General features: G+C 38.5%; 1 protein-coding gene across 1 annotated transcript in view; it reads right to left on the bottom strand.

The window, feature by feature from the left end:
• The window catches only part of LOC146649291 (contactin-associated protein-like 4), a 110491-nt gene that overhangs the window by 20076 nt on the left and 70595 nt on the right, over positions 1-19820 (bottom strand). Inside the window, exons 11-17 of the mRNA XM_085386768.1 lie at positions 16381-16487; positions 12617-12736; positions 12268-12468; positions 11503-11665; positions 10077-10204; positions 9278-9448; positions 7211-7429 (exon numbers count right to left, since the gene is read on the bottom strand). Of these exons, the coding sequence (XP_085242894.1) occupies positions 7211-7429; positions 9278-9448; positions 10077-10204; positions 11503-11665; positions 12268-12468; positions 12617-12736; positions 16381-16487 (1109 nt within the window). The remainder of the gene's footprint in view (positions 1-7210; positions 7430-9277; positions 9449-10076; positions 10205-11502; positions 11666-12267; positions 12469-12616; positions 12737-16380; positions 16488-19820) is intronic.

Genomic DNA, 19820 nt, shown 5'->3' with positions numbered 1-19820 from the left:
GCCATAGGAAGAAGTCCTGTAGGAGTGAAAGGAAAAGCCTTGCATGACAATATGAATTTCAGCCATTTAAGCAGTTTTACTTTCCCACTTTATGGTGAATAATCCAGATCCCTGTTTTAACTCCAGTGCAACAACAAGCTCAGAGTGGTCTTTTTAGGTCATTCGTACATGCTTGTAAGTGCAAAGGGGCTGACTGAAGTGAATTATAAATCAGATGAAATGACGTGACTAATAATTTCACTCTCATCCAATCACCGGTCTCCTCACTGTACAGCTGAGACAATCACAGGTTTCAACAGCTCAACAACTGAGAGGTTGCTTCTGGAGAAATTATACAATGCTTAACAAATGTATTAGACTATCTGTGAAGAACAAGGAAACACAAATAATTGAGAAATCTGTCAAAAGAAAACTTGTTTAAAACTAAAAATTTATTTATTTTTTTAATTGAAAAATTGAATTGCAGGTTCCAATCTGAGCCTGGAAGTCGAAAATTAATCAAGGACTAAAACTAATTGTTCTGTTTATTAATGCAAGTTAATAACTGCAATTTGGCAACTTTATCAGAAGATAATAACATATTTCCTCTGTCTCTTTTCTTTCACGAATGACAACAATGGTTATATTGTAGCATTAAAAATAATAATTTTGATTAAAGAGCTTGCACACAGTACTGCTGTTAAAAGAATAGTAAGAACAGTGAACTACAATGCTTAGTATTCAATGCTGCAATGCTTAATGCTTTGGAACGGCACTGCTAAAATCAGAGGCTGAGTATTTTTCCACCTTTGTGTCCTACTGCCTTTGAATGGCTGCAGACATTTAATAAATGGAGGGGAAAGTTTTTAATGTAGCACAAAACGCATTGCAGGCTGATTTTTACCAAGTGTGCTTCCTGATCGAAGCAGCCTATGATGGTTTGCCTAGTCCTGCAAATTTTCACTCTTGGGGGAAAGAGCAACACGCCTTGGGTACAATGTTTGGGTGGAGGATTCAAACCCATCTTCAGCAGCTGCCCAAAGAAAGGATGCTCCCGGTGGTAGCACATTCAGGTGCACAAAGCAGATGCTGAGATAACAACCTCAGCAGTCAGTTACAGCAACAAACATAATCCCAAGAAGACCAACTCTTTGATCAAGGCTGAAGAGAAGCGCCTCGCAGCTAAAAGCACAGACAGACTTTCCCATCTTGGAAGAAGATTGGCAGATGGAGCGAAAGACCCTGGGGCATACTGCCATATCAACACTCCGCTAGAATACTGGCTGTGAGCTGACTGAAGCGAGCTGCTGAGGCTTTGTAAGATGGTCATTTTGCAGAGTTTTGACCTAATTCAGCATAGCTGGGCATGTGAAAAAAACAGCCTGATAATATATATACTGTAGCTTCGGAAAAGAAAAAAATCTACTGATTTCCTGAAGTTTCTGCTTTACACAATAAATGCATATCCATTTTCTGGTGCTTATCCTTGTCATGTTTGAGGGGGGGCTGAAGTCTATCCCAGCTACCATAGGGCGAGAGGCAGGATACACGCTGGACAGGTCGCCAGTCTGTCGCAGGGCTAATGCAAAGAGACAGACAACCATCACATCTTTGGGAAATGTAGATTCACGTCTTTGGACTGTGGTAGGAAGCGGGAGCACCCAGACACAGGGAGAGCATGCAAACTTCACACAGAAAGGCCTCAGCCAGGTGGTGGAATCACAATCAGGGCCTTCTTAAGGTCCTGAGCATTAAGAGGATTTATCTACTTCATCCAGTTGTCCACCTGCACTTGGTGCCAAACTCTGCACATTTCATGTTGTCTGGTTGCTGCACACGTTGGTTTTACTATATGTGGAAATATTATTATATGGAACACAAAAAAAAGTGTGCACAGTGTAACCACAGTGAATTTTAAATGGAATGGCAGGAAGTAAGGGGGACTGATCATTTTTACCCTGGTGATTTTTTAGGCATCCATCTATAAGGGACTGTGTCATGCCAGAGTACCCACACAGACACGGGGAGAACATATAAACTCCACGCAGAAAGGCCCATGCCAGATGGTGGATTTGAAGTTTCCTCTGCTTGGTTTAACAGCATTTGGGAATTATTTTTTAAAAAAGACATGGGGGGCTCATAATTATGTTCTCATCTGTATAATTCAGACACAGAAATATTTCGAGCTTTAAGTCCTGTGAATTTACTGATTATCTGCCATATAAATACAAAGCTGCCTTCCTCTGTAAAGCCTTAAAAGAATCAACCAGAAAACAAAAAAACTATTACACAACCATGACCAACAGGGTTATGAACACTTCATTATCAAGCTACAGAGATTTAATAGCCCCATACTCCTTCACCGAAGCAGTATGCACCATTAAAGTCAGATGTGCCGTGTACCAGTACGCTCACCTATGATTTATTAAAGCATTGATTAATGTAGCTACATCCTAGGCCAAGTAACAATAATGCAAAACATAACCCATAGTGACATCCTGCTTAATTTTGCTGAATTATATTGTTCATAAACTGCAAGCGTAAAAACAAGGAAATATTAAGGTTTATTTATTTAAACCAGCAAACATAATTTCTTATTAAGTTACACAATTTTATATATTACAAATGAGATCCATTATTCATAGTAATACAGATGTCTTTGCAGTACTGTGAATTATGATTCCACAGAGGGCGTGTTGTGAACACTGGATTAACAATAAAGCTGCAGAAAGAGCGCAAAGGCACCCAAACACTGACGTTTTACTGAAAACAGAGTCAAGACAGACAAAAACACCTTCTTAAAAAGTATTGTCCTTCAAAATCCTTTTAATCACATTTCTGTTCAAACAAATGAGTCCCCGTGTGTTGCCGGTGAATCCCGCCCAAGTAAAGAAAACGACTGATGTTCGTTTCTTTTTTAGCTGTTCAGAGCGGATTATCAGCTTAACACTACCAGCAACTCAATTCCCACTTCGATCTCTCTGCAGCCTCTCAGTCTCATCACACTTTGTTCAATGGTTTTGTTTCTCTTCAAAAAATGTAATACCTACAAAAATAAATGAACCAATGTTATTTGAACAAAGCCAAAGCCTTACAGTACAAGACTGATTTTCAAGCACAGTTCAGATAGATTAATGTGTAGGCATCTGGATGTGTTTGGAACAGAAGTGGTGAATTTAAGAGGAAAATGGTGGAAAAATGTATGCAACATCTCCTAAAAATGACCAAAAGCTATTGATTTAATAAAAGAAAGCTCAGTCAGTTTAAACTGTAATGTTAAAGAGGCAATATTACATTTTTTAAAAGAGTAAGTGTCGCTCATACAGTTAGGTTTATCTCCTCTAAAGGATAAAGCTGCTTCTTACAAATCTCATGAAAAGAAAAAACGGTAATAAGTATACGCATGTAGCCAAAGTCTGACATCGCTCGTTCCCCTGTGCTGCTGAGCTCTGCTAATGCCTCAAAATACACAGAGCTGCATTGTCACACCAGGCGACATGCTCCTTCATTGAACACAAGTGATTTATTTTGATTCAGTCCCACAAACACTCCCCTGGTAGTATAAACACTCACTAGAAGACCAAATGACAGCGTCAATGTTTCCTGTTGTTTTGGTAATGTTCGTTAAAAACAACATCACATAGCTTCATTTGCCATTTGAATTTACATGTAACTTTAAAAGTGTGACCCATTTTCATTTGTGTTTCAGTGGAAACTAACCGACGTTTGGTTACACGGCCACAGAGTGGGTAATGATGAAAGTCAGACAATACATCTGTTTGGTTTTGGTTTCTTCTCAGGATTTATTCGGATTTAACATTTAGGTCCCATGGGTCACCTACCAGTTGCCTCTGGCTGTCCCAAGAGCGAGGCTGAAGAACAGGGAAGGTATTTTCAATGAAAGCCCCCAAACTTTGCGTCTGTATATGAGGTACAGAACAGCAGTCTGCGATAACTGACTATGAGTCTTTCACTTCCCTGTGGAGGAATTTTGGCTCACTCTTCTTTGCAGAATTGTTTTTAATTCAGCCTCATTGGAGTGTTTTCCAGCATCAGCGGCCTGTTTAAAGTCTGTTTAAAGTGTTTAAATTCATGCCAAAGCATCTTAATTGGATTTTAGTCCAAACTTTGACTAGGGTTTCAAAACCTTCATTCTTATTAGCCATTCAGAGGTGGACTTGCTGTTATATTTCAGATCATAACAGCACATAACCTGAGTGTGCTTAAGCGTCAGGGGATGAACTGATAGTCAAACATTTTCCATCAGGATTCATAATTTAATCAATTAGGACAAGTTGTCCAGGCCCTGAAGAAGCAAAGCAGCCCTAGACACTGGGCTAGTGTCTAGAGCTAGCTTGTTAGTGGGCTAGTGTCTAGAGCTAGCTTGTTAGTGGGCTAGTGTCTAGGGCTAGCTTAGTGTATACTAGGCAGAGTAATTGTATACTTTGTTATACAATGTTTGATTGTTGCTATGATGTTCTTTTTATCAAACGCTGTACTAGTTTTACGGCAGATGTAACAAGACACAAATCTTTTCTGTTGTCAGTCCACAGAGTATTTTCCCCAAAGTCTTGGAGATCAAGATGTTTTTTGAATTTTTGGATTCTTTTTGGTCAGCAGATGTTTTTGCCTCGGAACTCTCCCATGGATGCCATTTTTGTTCATTCTGTTTCTTACTGTTTCTTTAGATTGCAGCACAGTGTGTTGCTTTCTGAGATCTTCAGTTTGTCGGACAGCTTTCAGCAGGTCTGGCAGTAATCAGGCATGGGTGGAGATAGTGAAGTTGAACTCACAACCCTGTATCCCCATACCATGGCTTTTAACTCACTAGGGCTATGGCAGTTGCTTTATTCCTTTAAACTTAACTAGTCAGTATTACTGCACAGGTTTCCATTTTGGCTCTTTGTTTGCATTTACTTTCCATGTAACACTGCTTTTGTCTAAAACATCTTCAGCTGTCTAACAGATGTGGTGAACTTAAACTCTGGGAATAATAATGATATATCTCAATTATTGGAGCCACAGCTCAGAAAAAATATAAGAGAAAAAGTGAAAAAGTGAAAACAGGAAATGATTGAAATTTCAGAGACTTCACACTCTTTTGCAGAAGGCTGTATCTTTTAGGTATTTCACCAGTCTCTTTTGGTATCCAATTTCCTGCACTGATGCATCATAGAGGTGTCTGTAGAAGCCAACCTCCTCACAGACTTCTATCTCCAGGTTACAAAAATGTCATTTCTTTTGTGCTTGTAAAACTCTTACACCTAGTATTATTGATCTTCTACAGTATTATAGATAAATTGTTTCAAATAAGCCAGGCTCATGGAATTTTTGTAAGTGGTCTTGATCAATAGAATAGACTATCTGAAGGGTTCCAAAGTTTTTCTTTGTATATTGGTTGCTTTTTCACACATTCTCAGTCCAGTCCTCGCTTATGACCATTTTCACATCAATATTCTTTCAGTTTGTCTTTTGTTTAGCCACTTACCACTGAGTCATGACTTAATCAACCATAAAAAATGCAACTAACAGAAAGAATGAGTAAGTGTCGTCTCTACATATAACAGGCAACTTAGCAAAGAACCAATTTTAAATTAAATTAAATTAGAGACTTTGTTACTTTATTTACTACATTTCAGCCAGTGGTGTTTGAGATTTTGTCAAAATTGATAAAAGCAGTGTGGGACCTCATGACAATGAACAGAAGAAAAAGCAGCCAACATCTAAAGACAAGCTTTGAAGACAATTACAAGAAAGTTTGTCTAGGGTAGTTCAGACCATGCTGATGAATAAAAGTGGTCGTACCAAATACTGAGTTTCAAGCTCATTAGAAATGTAGTAATTTTGGTGTATTTACTATATTTCTAGGTATTTTTTGCAAATTTTAATAACTGGCTGCACTTACTTCCCATTTTCCTAGCAGAATGCACAGTTGGTTTGTGATGGTTATAATCACACACACACCAAATATTACACTTTTTTATCACACACAAATGGACATTACTTATCCAGAGTAATTACTGTTTAGAAAAACTGAATTCAGCACGTCCTGCATACAGTATAGCAGAATTCTTTCTTGGTAAAGTCAAAATCATCAGCTCTTCTAATCACTCCTCACCACTTTCCAAATACCTAAACACCAACTGGATTGGACTCTAACAGTAAGGTTTGCTCTTATTTTACATACACTATGCAGATAATCAGTCGACCACCTCCAACAGGTGTCCATGTGGGACTTGTGTGGTTGGGTAGAAACTGCAAGAATTAAATTCTGTTTTTATCAGGTTGTCTTTGCATGTGGGCACATTTGCATGCGTGTTTGTACATATCCAATTCTGTGTAACACTGTGTAAAATATAAATAAAAAAACAGAATGATGGTTTGCAAATGGTTTGCAAATCTCATTAACCCATATTTTATTCAAAACATAACACAGAAAACATTTTAAACAAATGTTTAAAGTGAAAAACATAATTTTAAGAAAAATCCCATTTGAGGTCATTTTGAATTTGATGGCAGCATCCTCTTTTAAATTCAGCCTGAGGAGACCAGCTCCTGGAATTGTGGGAAAGGAACAGTGTCATCCCATATGGAAAAGATATATATAAATCTTATAAAGTTTGTATCTGTCTTGTGTGAAACTTGTATGAAAAGCATATAAGAGTGAAAACAGATATAAGATCCCTTGAAAGATTATATAATGAAACTTGTATGTTTTGGATACTTACTAAAACAATATATGAAAGTAATGAGAAAGTGGCCACTTTCATGAGTAATCACATATAAGTTTTTACTATTTCTTTTCCATATGGGATGTTTTTGTCTGATATTGTATTCTAGCAGCTAACAGTTGTGACTACTTCTCAACAACATCTGTAGTACAACTTTACAGCGTGAGCCATTATTCTGAAGTTGTTCCATCTGCCCACCTTTGCTGCTGAGAAATTCTGCCTCTCTAAGTTGCTTTTCTTAAATCTCCACTCCTGTTGCTGAGCTATTGTCAGCTGTTTCTTTTTAGTTTAACTTGCCCTTCTGGCCTTTTGAGACTTTTGAGATGCGTTGTTGCCATCAAATTAAAATCGAGACAATATTTTTTCTTAACAAAGTGGCTAATCTTGATAACCTTAAATTAACCCTGACTTATTTTAATCTAAAAATCCCATGTTCTCACTTTAAATGTTCCTCAGGTTTCTTAAACTTTTTGAAAAAAAAGTCAACTTTTGCTCCTCACCTATAAATAACTGGCTGTTTAGCTGAAGATGCATGAGTCCATCAGTGGGAGCTTCGTGGGTGGCGGCGGGGAAATTATCGACACGCAGCGATGCTTCCTTCACATTTCGCTCAGCTTGCACTCTGTGCCATCGGCTGTCATTCAACGGGAGGCTTGTCTTCACTCGTACATCCAGTGGCCCATTCCCCACATCGAAGGAGAAGACAACCTCCGTAGAAGCTGAAGAGGATTATTCACAGATAAAAAGATCATATAAAAGCCTTAAAAACAAACATTAGGTGAAGAAGCCTTCACATCAGCAGACCACATCTGATTCATGGAAATCTTGATTGAAAATGATCAAAGGGGTGCTTATTTTCACTGCAAACCACGATACTCCAAAGAATCAGTCCATAATCACACTGTGTCCAAAGCTGATGACACTCTTGAAGTTAAGGCTTAAGAAGTTAAGAGGTTTATCATTGATCATTTATTTATGGATGACAAAAACTGCACAAAATGTAGAGCCAGTGTATGATAAGTGCCAGTGCCAGACCATGCTTCATTTCCGGTCTGATACGCCCTTACTGTCATCTTCTCATTGTTGGCTGTCCAGTAGAGGCAAAGCTGGTAGTAGTTGGAGCGGGAGGATGAAGCTCTGGCTTAAATCAGTATAAAGCACATGATAGTGTACGTATATTCAAATCTAAAGCTAATGTAGATCAGATGGTGCCAAAGTCGTCTGATATTGCTGTAGCTGGAAAAATGAACTGAAGAGCACATGTATGCTATGTTTTTTTTAAATTAAATTATAGCCAAATCAAATAATTACACTAATTTCAAACTGTATTAGTTAAGCATGTGGGCAGAGTAGAATGACTGCAAGGAGTCAGATTCTTGCTTTGTATTCAAAAAGAGGAAAGAAAGAAAAATCCAAACACAGTTGAGAAAACAAGCTTTGACTTGCAAGAAAGCTCTTTTTTCACTCATGTTTTTCTATTAGCAGCTAAAGTGTATCAGACTCTTTTGTGGCTTTTTTCAGTGATATTTTTAATAGACTTCTTTCTCCCTGCAGTCTGGCTGCAGAATGCGCCGTCTTTCAGCAAACCCATTAGTCAGTCATGTTCGTCCATCATCATATGTTGGCAGAAGTGTGAAGTGACTTCCTCCCACCGGCCCATCTGTTGGCAGCATGGACAGACAGCTGGACGCAGATCTGAGATGATTTAGAGACCAGCCGAGGGCAGGAAAAAAAGACTCACATCTGTTTGTTCCTGTGTGTGTCTGTGTGTGGGAAATTGCATGTGTGCTGAGACTGTTACAACCAAGCCTAATTTGAAATCAAAAGTAATGATAATTCTAATGTTCAGTAATACATTTCTAGGCTCACTGGGAATCACTCTGTGATCTAATTTTAATTTTCAGATTTTTTTTATTCAGTTGGGTGGAAAAATATTGCAATTACAGGCCAATTAGTTGGAACTTCCTGATATATACGAACAGATATTTTTTTAGCCAGCTCTTGTACTGTAATAGGCTTTTGAGGAACTGCTGCTGTGATTTTTGTTATTTGCCTTGACTGGACTGTCAACTGCAAGAAGATCAACAAAAACATGGGACAATGTAATCATCATAATTGGCAGCCTGTAGTTTGCATGCGGCTACTGACTTTTATGCACATGTTTGCTCTATAAAGAGCTGAGCAGTAGTACGACCTGAAAACCTTTGACACAAACTGGAAAATACAGGAGACTGTCGCAATCTTCTTGCAACCAATTTAAGGAGGATTCAAGTCGACTTATTTTCCCTAGCGAGTTGCAGTTGCCAGGGAGTCACTCAGCAGTCTGTAGGCATCTGTGGCTAGAGGCTGAAGTTAGCAGTGTCTGAACAAATAAAAACATTCGTAAACACTGAGAAACTCTTCCCCTCTGCCAAGTTAACGTGAAACAAACTGCACAGTTAATCTCAAAATAGAAGCAGAAATGCAATAATCCCTCTTATAAACTGTCATTATCAGTTATTTAGAATAAATCAAGAAAGCATTGAGCATTCGATAACAATTATCCAGGACATTAAGTTCTCACTTACAGCTGAGTTCTATCCTGATAAAGTCCTTGATGCCCAAATTCTCCAGGAAAACCCCAGAGGACGATGTCGTTTTAAACAGGAAAGAGATGTCTGCATTCAACTCTCCCTGAAAGGTTGGGAAGTGAAGGTAGGATGTTTCCTTATCAAAAAATGCAGCATTCCAGAAGTTCTCTGCAAAGAAAAAGAAAATCACTTCTTAAATGTGTCATACCATATCTTTATGTTTGCTCATAAAAAAGGGATGTAAAACTTTCTTATAAAAACTTGATATATCACTTTGGAACAAAGCTTATTAAAAGAAAACTCATTATGATGGCTATATAATGAAAATCGCATGGTAAACAAATGAACCAACTGTTCAGCTAATTAACTAAGAATAAAGGCATAACTCCAGCTATGCTATCTCATTTAGGCTGATTTATCAGTAAGCCATTTATTTATGTAGTCATTAAACTAAGTGGTAAAATTAGAAGCAATTAACACAAGGTAAAATCTATCACTTACATTAGTTTGTTATATATCTTTGTGTTAGTTGTTATTAAAGAGTAAAAATAAAGTCATATTTTAGCTACTAATTAGCTTGTGCAGACTCTTTTCCCATTAACAAGTTAAATGGTGGGTGATTGGATACACTAATTACTTGAATTCTCTTCACTCTGTGGTTGAATAAAACCTACTTCTTGAGTACTCCATCAAAACATCATCAATATGTATGATATTCACATGGAGAGAACTGAGGTCTCAATATTTAACATCATCCCCCATTGTGCTAAACCATAACCAATTTAAATGGATTTACTGTCTCCATGACAACGTAGCGGTCCAACCCTATAGGCAGCCTCTGACCCAGGCCGATGGATGTCTCCCAGCACCAGAGACCTTACTGGGAGGGTCTCCTTATGGGTAAGCAGGCCTGAGTCCTCAGTCCTGAGGTACAAGAGGGGACAGAGGAGGAGGGTTGCATAAAAGGCAAAGAAATGCAAGAAAGAATAGGAAGAGAGTGTGGAAGATGAGAAAGCATTGGTATTAGAAAGCTGAATAATCATGCATGCAAAGCAAAGGTAAAACTTGTCACCATTAAAACTCAAACAAAACTGTGTCTGAAAAAATAGGACAGGCCGTATTTAGATTAGTAACTCCTCATTTCTCGACTGCGCTTGTCTGCTCTCAGAGGCTCACTGGTGAATGTTGAGAAAAGCTGACACAACATGTCTGAAACAATGTCTTGTGAAAACCGTCTCTGAACGAACGCAGGTCGAGTGATTAATCTGTAAATTCACCACACGAGCTCGGCTCTGTGGCGCTTCAAATTCCAGCAGTCTGCTTTGTTGCTGTGAAATGTAGTCAAAAAATAAATCTGGGACTTTAGGCAGCATCCAGCGCCCGTGTATCTGATGGGATATTGATGGCAGGAGAAGAGTCTATAAAAATAGAGTTCCCCAGTACAGATTTAGGCTAAGAGATAATAGAATGAAGGACCTTTGGCTATGCAGGCACCAACAGGATTGGTTACAACAGGGGTGTCAAACTCAAATACACAGTGGGCCAAAATTCAAAACTGGAACAAAGTCGCGGGCTGACGTTAATATTTATTGAAATATATTTATTCCTCCAGATTTAAGAATGAATCTTTTCTTATGGACTAAAACACATTTTGCTGAAAAACTGAATATGGAACAAGCAAAGCTTAATACTAAACAATATATATATTAGCTGTATAATACCAGTAGGCCAGCTCTAATAGTAATTTGGTATGGCTTCGCGGGCCAAATGTAATTAGGCTGCGGGCCAAATTTGGCCCACGGGCCAGAGTTTGACACCTATGGGTTACAACATGGGTCTAACTGCAGAACTGGTCACAGGATTGGAGAAGGTGACCTAAATACAGAATTGCTTACAGGATGGATAAAAGGATTTGAATAAAAAAGGAGTGGATAACAAAAAGGAAGAGACATTTAAATATCTTGGGATTTGTTGTTTTATGGCTCTTTGCTGTTCAGTGTGGCAGGATGTCATGGGAAGCAACCAAATCAGTTTGTAAAAGAATCTCAGAGACATGCATGTGTTTTCAAAATGGAGTGACACACTCTGCCCGCTTTCCATGATATGGTAACAAAAGCTATTTTCTTTTACAACACAAAGAATCAAAAACCCAGATTTAAATAGAACTTACAGCCTGGAGTGATACCATAATAGTTCACATTTGCAGTTCCAAAGTACAGTACCATTGGTCGTAGTCGGCATCACAGTTGCAGTCGTGACTTGGATCCAGACAGCTGTCCTGCAGACTGCAACCACACTGCTGGGTACCGGTCAGGGCTCCACCCCAAGATGTTTGGCTCTGACCTGGTCCGGCGCCTCCCACCCACCAGCTGAAAGGAGCACCCTCTTGAGCACACACACACACACACACACACACACGCACACACACACGCACACATAGATAAAGACGTGATTAATCATTCATTTATTTTTCACTACAGGGAAGAGTTAGACTGCAAATGCAATCAATTTTTCAGTCATTTTGAAATGGTATGAAGACGGTGATTCCTATAAAGATAATGATAGCGTGGAAGGGAAACATCCCCAGTAGAGAATTTATCATTCATCTGTTTTCATTTGTTTATTTTTTATCATTTCATTTTTATCTTTGGCACAGTGATTAGCACTCAGTCAGTCAGTGGTGATTCTAAATTGGCCATAGGTGTGAATGTGTCCAGGGTGTACCACGCCTCTCGCCCTATGTTAGAAGAGAATCGATGGATGGATAGATGGATAGTTAAATCTTTATTATAAAATCAAACAAATCCACTTAACTTGTGTTGCAAAATCAGTAACAAATGTGCAGCAGTATTGTAATATGATTTCTAATTTCTTACTAAATTAAATACATCAGCAGTTCACACCACCTCCCTTCTTCTGAATATCTTATGTTAAAAAGTTGATAAATTTAACACATAATAACTAACAACTATTTCTCCAGATGTTACCAAGTGTGTTGGAGAGGCGGGACTTCCTGCAGTGATAGGACAGTTCCTGCTCGCAGTGCTCTGATTGGCTGATGACAGCCACTAATTGCTCCTCTTCAGAGGAATAGTCAAAGTAGGCAAAATGTTGATTTCGCTCAGCGGAGGACTGAACTCTGGTCAGCTCTGTGTTATTGTGCTGAATCATCATCCACGTCTTATCCTCTGGTGGAGAGACAGGCAGGGTGGAAAGACCAAGAGAAGGTGTGAACATAGTTACGCTGGCAGCCAAACAATCTTTCAAACTAAAGAATCAAACAAAAACAATGCACATTTTCTTTAAAAGGAAACAGAATACGTTTGTGTACCATACCTGTCATGTTACAATAAATCAGCTGGGGTTTGATTGGTCCGCTGCCATCCACGTCTATATAGTAATGCCCTGACATGTTGCCTTTGTGTTTGTATGCCTCACATGACTGTTCATATATTGCTGAGGAAAAGAACACAATAAAAAACGTAAACTTTAATAAACTGGATCAACACTTATTGATTTCTTAGCTATGCTTGGGACCATTAAACCGTAACATGCATCCTAATAAATGGCAGGCAGACGTGGGCGATACAGTCAAGCTGAATTCACATGATGTAACCTTTTTATTATTTCTAATATTGGCAATTGAATGATACAAATTTCAAACAACAAATACATTCTTGTTTATTTGTTGTATCTACATAAAGAGCCAACACTACCAGTTAATACATTATGTGTCACATCACATATAAATAACTCACTTGCTTTATGGCTCAGTCACACTAGAGTAAAAATAAGACTTCAGCTTATGAAAAACATTTTATTGTGGGGGATTGCTTTCACTTTTTTGCATACAACAGCCATTTTCAAAATGTTCTGTTAAAAACATTCTACTGCAAGGCGATTGCACAGATTTGCAACAGACATTAAATTCATAAATCCATATTGATTGCCAAAATGTTGCAATTAATCTGAGTCACTCTGATATCCACTGATATCTTTGCAATAGAACTTAAATCAACTGGTTACCAATTCAATGCATTCTGGTTATGTTCCTATAAGAAAGCAAGGTTGTCAAACTCCTATGCCAGTACTTTTCTGTGCAGGAAGTAGTTCACTATTTGTGGTGACTTTTTAAATTTAAATTTCTGTTCCAGACCTGTGAGGTTCTGGCAGGATTCTAAATATGGAGACAGTAAAATAGTTGTATTTCTTTTTAATTGAATTTCTGTGTATGTAGATGGCAACGGATTTGCGGCTTTCGGATTTATCACAAATAGGTTGGATGTAATTGTCAAATTGACCCCATGTAATTGCATATTGATAGCAACATCTCAGCATCTAAAGTTGCTTTAAAGACAGTGATTGACTGTAAATGGCTGCATATCTGACTTTGAAAGAAAGATTTCAAAGGCAATGAAATTAAATGTTCATCAAACACAGTCCCAATAATTTTCCCTAGTGTGACTGTAGTTACATAGACACCAGTTACATGGGCAAGTCATCTATGCAATTGTTTGCTGAAGATTTCCAGCAGTTGCAAGATAAAAGTGGTCATAACTTCCCTGTGGTTTCGTTGCTAGCAGTAGTTTGCAAGAAAGATGCTCATTTGTCTGCAAACACTCAGCAACTACTTGCTGACTAGTAGTGAAACTGTGAAAGGTGCACCGCAACCTGGAACTAGAAAGTGTTCGCCTTCAAATGATATATGACAAGTTTTTAAAATTCAGTAGTGAGGCAGAGCTTTTACTTTCAAGGCTAATGTTCTCCATTTCCAGTTTTTCAAGTCTCATTACTGTTCTACTTATCACTGCTACACATTTCTTGCTCTCAACCGGTCATCACCAAGGAGTCACTGACTGTTTTCAGTATAAAAGTCAAGCAGACTACATGCCCACCAGTACATATGTACATGTATACCCAGAGTATGTGCATAAAAAATTCATGGAAACATGAGAAGATTAGTGATTTTAAAATAATTAAAAACATCTATCAATTAAAATTTGTGTCCATCAATTAAAATTGTAACAATAAAACTGGTAATTGTGCGGAAAAAAAATTAGATGAAAGCAAATTATATAAAGCCCTACGATTACATAATGCTTGTTGCGGAGAATACACACACACACACATCCACAAGGGAATATGTCTGAGTCCATCTATGAGCAGCAACAGCCACGTCAATGCTTGTTTAACTTTCCCCAAGACACTGCCCTGATACAGTTCAAGAAAGGTTTTGACCCAAATTCAACTACCATAGCTGCATGCGTGCGTGTGTGTGTGTGCGTGTGTGTGTGTGTGTGTGTGTGTGTGTGTGTGTGCGAGAGAGAGAGAGAGACCTGGCCCTAATCCAGCTCAGAGCTGTTCACACCACCAGCGTGTAGAAGGATTCAATTAATGCTCAGTGGTACAAGCAAAGCAAAAAATCAGTTTAATTTCTAATCTGACTCACCTAAAATACTGTAGGCACTCTCTCAGTTGAAATCCATTTATGTGGAAAGAACAGTTTGCCTTGAGACTTACTCTCCTTTTTTTGACATGCTTGCTATGTGCCTCCCATTTACTCCTATTCTAACCCCCTCTTTATATTTCTTTTTCCAATCATCGTCGTATCTTTCTTGATTTCTCCCTTAGTTTTTTTCTAACGCATTTAAGGCCGACAATTAAATTAAGTGATTTATTCTGAATGTTTGATTGCAGTTCATATGTGGGGACCCATATCCCATATAACAATTTTAAAAACTTTTTGAGGAGAAAACATTTTCATACATAAGAGTGTACATTATTTTTAATATCTGGAAAACTCATACATTTAAAAATCAAACTATTAAGGAAGCAGGAAGAAGTCACAGTCGGATATTGACGCTGCGCTTGATGCGTGCTCTTTGAAGTGAGAAGTGGGAGAAAACTGTGGCTTTCATCTGCAGCAGGATGCCATCCCTTTGTTCTTTGTTCAGCTTTTCCTCGGTGGATAAAATGACACTTTATTTCTGCATTATGTATTACCAACCGGGCTATTTCTGTTAAGAAGCAGCATATCAAATTTGGGGCAAAGTTATTCACAAGTCTCCACAGGCCTGCAGGTAAAGTGTAACTTTCAATGAAAACCAACCACAGCTTTTTAGGCTTTTTTTTTTTTTTTTTTTACTAAAAGCATGTTTAACTTAATTCTAAAGTACCTAATGCAATCGGGAGAAGCTATTTAGAGCACCTTTCATCCCTCTCTGCACTGGATATGGTTTAGGTATAAACTGATATCACATATAAAAAATTTACCAGTTCAGGCACGTTTTTTAATCCGATAACTTCTCTGCAAGAGAACCTTATTCATTATTCATTATGAAATGTACATATTATGTATTTTTTATGCTGGATGGGTGTTTGATTTCAGCGTGAACCTCTGGCTGATTGTGTCCACTGGGAGTGAAATCCAGTCTGTCAAACTTCAAACACACACCTTCACGTGACATTAATACATACATATATTCAAACTGAACAAATACACCAAGCGAAGATGAGAGATAGTGGGATATCTGCAGGTGTCAAAAAACAAAAAATACGACCTTTTAAGACTTTTGAATAGAAGTCCAATTTACTCAGCATAATGAAGTACCACCAATCCCACTGATCTATTTCCATTTGAACATGGCTAATTAAAGTTCTGAAACAATGGCCTGAGAAGAAAAAGAGGGAAGTGAAATATCTATTGGAGGGCATGTGGCCTCTATTTTATTAAGTAAATAGTACAAAGTCCTAAATATTAACCTTTTCTTGTAGGAAATAACTAAACACGCATGTATGAGCAGCCTTCTACTGTTTTCGCTGTAAAAGTTATTAACAAAAAACAGACAAAAAGACATCGTCTGCACTCCAAAGCCATGCTGAGAGAGCTGGTGGCTAGTTGATGACTATAGAGAAGCAACACAAGAGAGCAAGGGTTGGACTTACATTTACTTATATTTCTGCTCAATGTGTAAATACACAAATCTGTGTCACGTAATAATAAATGAAAAGTTAAAGGGAAAAAAATGTCACTACTTTTTCCTAGATAAATTTTAGGCTTCAGGCATTTTAAAGAGCTTCAGATGAAACTGGTTGCTTACAGCTGTGGCAGGTGGCTCCCCTGTAGCCACTGTTGGAGCAGTTACAGTGAAAGGTGCTCCACGATTGAGTACATATTCCTCCATGTTCGCAGTGACTGGGGGAACACCTTGAAGAATGAAAGAGACAGACAGAGAGAGAGAGATGTTTAGTGTTTTTTCTAAAGTTATCTGAAAAAGTTTATGCACGGAACAACAGACCTTCAGCATGCCTGACGGTTTTGATGAGGTGTGTAGGAGAGACGGGGAATATACAAAGTCTTTCAAAAAAAACCTTTCAGTCTTAAAAAAACATTTCAGTGTCAATGAGAGCACAGGTGTGTGTTCTCAGATGTAGGTGGCTTGAAACCTTCCTTTGTTGTGTTAGTATTGTTAACTACCATTGTAGGATCCACAGACAAAACTCTTGAACTCCCACCAAACCTGCCACTCAAAAAAAAGAAAAAAAGACACAATTTATTGTTTGCGTTTCTATTTTTTTTTTAGAGAGAAGAAACACTTTTGTCCCACACATGGAGCAGCATTTTTCTCTTGTCAGTCTGCTGTGGTGCTCCATAGCTGCTCCTCTTTTGCACCCCTTTATACAAACACCTTCTGGTTATTGTCTCTCACAGACTAAATATATAGCCTATAAATACACAATAATGATTTTCCATGAATTCTTTGTCTTTTCGTCTGTTGGCTTAGGCAACCAATCCGCCATGGCTACATTATTTATCAAACTCATACCTCTCTTTTTTTAAATTAATTCTCCCACAACACAGCATACAGCCACAACAGCAAAGCTTTCCATTCTGTGCAGCCTGTGCTCTGTATAATGTTTCTCACAGGATCACAATGCATGTGTCCTGCTCCTAATAGAGGTGAGATGAGCAACTTCCTCCTGTGAGCCTAAAACATTAAGAGAGCTGCAAAACAGTAATTTTGTGTATATTTAGCTGGGACCCAGTGCAATTACATAAACTGTATTTATAAGCACTTATAAGCTAATTTGCATGTGCACTCCACAGGCATGGCACAACACACAAGGACACTGCAGTAATGGGCCTTAGCTTTCTTTTGCAATCTGTGAAATCGTACATTAATGCAAAATTTGCATTCCCATCTGGAAAATGACAATCATTAACTTTCTTAAGGCTTGACTACTCCAACACCTCCCTGTCTACATTAAAAAAGTCACACTCTAGAAGTGCTGCTTTTTATTGTTTTTTACCAAATGACATCACACTGTCAGAATTCCTTCCACTGGCTCTGAGGACATTTTAAGATCTGTTTTAAATATATGAAGTAAGATATATGGAATTATTTAGCAAACAACAAATTGATGAATAACTCTAAGTATGTCTTATATTTTAGAGTTGCACAAAGTAGCCAGCCTTTGCTTTGTTGACAGTGCTGCAAACCCTTGGCCTTCTCTCAATGAGCTTCATTCTGTAGTCACCTGAAATGGTTTTCACTTCACAGGTGGGCCTTGTCAGGGTTAATTTGTGGAATTTCTTACCTTCTTAATGGGGTTGGGGATCATCAGTTGTGTTGTGCAGAAGACGTGTTTGTACGCAGCTGACAGCCCTATTTGACAATTGTTAGAATTCATAATATGGCAATAACCAATCAGCTCAGTAAAGAGAAATGACAGTGCATCATTACTTTAAGAACTGAAGGTCAGTCAGTCTGGAAAACCGCTAAAACTCTGAATGTGTCTTCAAGTCCATCAAGCACTACGTCGAAACTGGCTCACACGAGGACCGCCCTGGGAAGATTCACCAGTGCTTCTGAGGATAAATTCACCCGAGTCACCAGCTTCACAAATCGCAAGTTAACAGGACCTCAGATTAGAGCCTAGATAAAAGCCACACAGAGTACCAGTAGCAGAGGAGACTGAGTGAATCAGCCCTTTAGGCCAAATAGCTGCTAAGAAATCACTACTAAGGAAAAGCAACACGCAGAAGAGAGATTTGTTAGGGCCAAGAAAGCCAAGGACTAGACATTAGACCAGTAGAAATCTGTGTTTTGGTCTGATAAGTCCAAATCTGAGATCTTTGGTGACGACTGTCACGTCTTTATGCGTCTTTATGCAGAAAAGGTGAACAGATGGTCTCTACATGCATGATTCCCACCGTGAAGCATGGAGGAGGTGGTGTGATGGTGTGGGGGTGCTTTGCTTTGTTGGGGATTTATTCAAAATTGAAGGCACAATGAACCATCATGGCTACCACAGCATCCTGCAGCGACATGCCATCCCATCCAGTTTGTGTTTAAGTTGGACCATCATTTATTTTTCAACAGGACAATGGAGTAATGGGTAATGGAAAGTAATGGAGTGCTGCGCCAGATGACCTGGCCTCCACAGTCACCTGACCTAAACCCAATGACATGGCCTGTTTTCTAGATGGTACCATGGTGGATCAAGATCTGATGTTATTTTACTACATTAATAGTTCCAACATTGTTTCACCATTGGCTGAAATGTAGCCCCAAACCATGACAGAGCAATAGAATTAACAGAATGACCATCTCTCAGATCTTAAGGACAAGACTTTCAGAAACTGTTCGTCTGCTGTAGATGCTTTTTTAGATCTGCCACATCTTCTATCATCAACTTACCAGTTTCCTCAACTTTTTTTAAGGATATGCTGCATAAAATGCCAACATATGCTAAGTTCTTTGGGAAACACGTGCAAAAATACTATTTCATATCTGTCAACCACTTTTTGTAGATTCTACTACAAAAGTTATCTGTTTTTATTACAGGTTGCTAGTGACAAAGTGCCTAAAGGTACAATTTCAAATTGGTTCTTTGCTGATGTGTGGACACAACTCTGGTTCATCCCTTGAGTTAGGTGCCTTTTTTTCATGCTTGAATGACTCATAGGCCAGTGTTAAGAGGTTTAGCAAACAAAAGACATTTCTCTGAAAATGGTCCGGTCTGGAAAATGGGCTGAAGATAGGTGAAAAAGCAGTCAATATTTAACAAAAGACCTTGAAAGAACTTTTTTTCCCATAAAAAGCTGGTTTCCAGTTATTTCTAACTCATCACACCAAGCAGGCGAAAAATAGCACAATACACTCCATCTCCACAACGCTTACCCATGAATACACTATTTAACAAGTCAACTTGGGGTCCTTGGAGGTTCACACAGAAAGCAGGAGTCTAATGTGGAAAGTCTGTGAAGTAAAAGTGTGCTCAAGTGTCCATGGTACTGCATGGTGGACTTTAGTTTTTTCTTTCTTTCATTGCCCAGAGTGTGCTTCTCACCTACCACACAATAGCAGAGACTTTTCTACACTGTGGAATTTCAGCATGTTTTGGCAGCCTGTCAGTGAAGTAAAAGGCTGCCTCACACAAAGGCCATGGAGAGCATGGGAGTCAAACAACAACCAAACTCCTCACTGCATAAGAGGAAAACAGCATCAGGAAAGAGGAAAAACACACCCTTCACCTC

This window comes from Rhamphochromis longiceps, linkage group LG17 (genome assembly GCF_057381845.1).
Source record: "Rhamphochromis longiceps isolate RC_006_pf linkage group LG17, R_longiceps_female_GT1.1, whole genome shotgun sequence".
In the NCBI taxonomy this organism is placed as follows: Eukaryota; Metazoa; Chordata; class Actinopteri; order Cichliformes; family Cichlidae; genus Rhamphochromis; species Rhamphochromis longiceps.
This window is presented reverse-complemented; position numbering and strand designations above follow the sequence as displayed.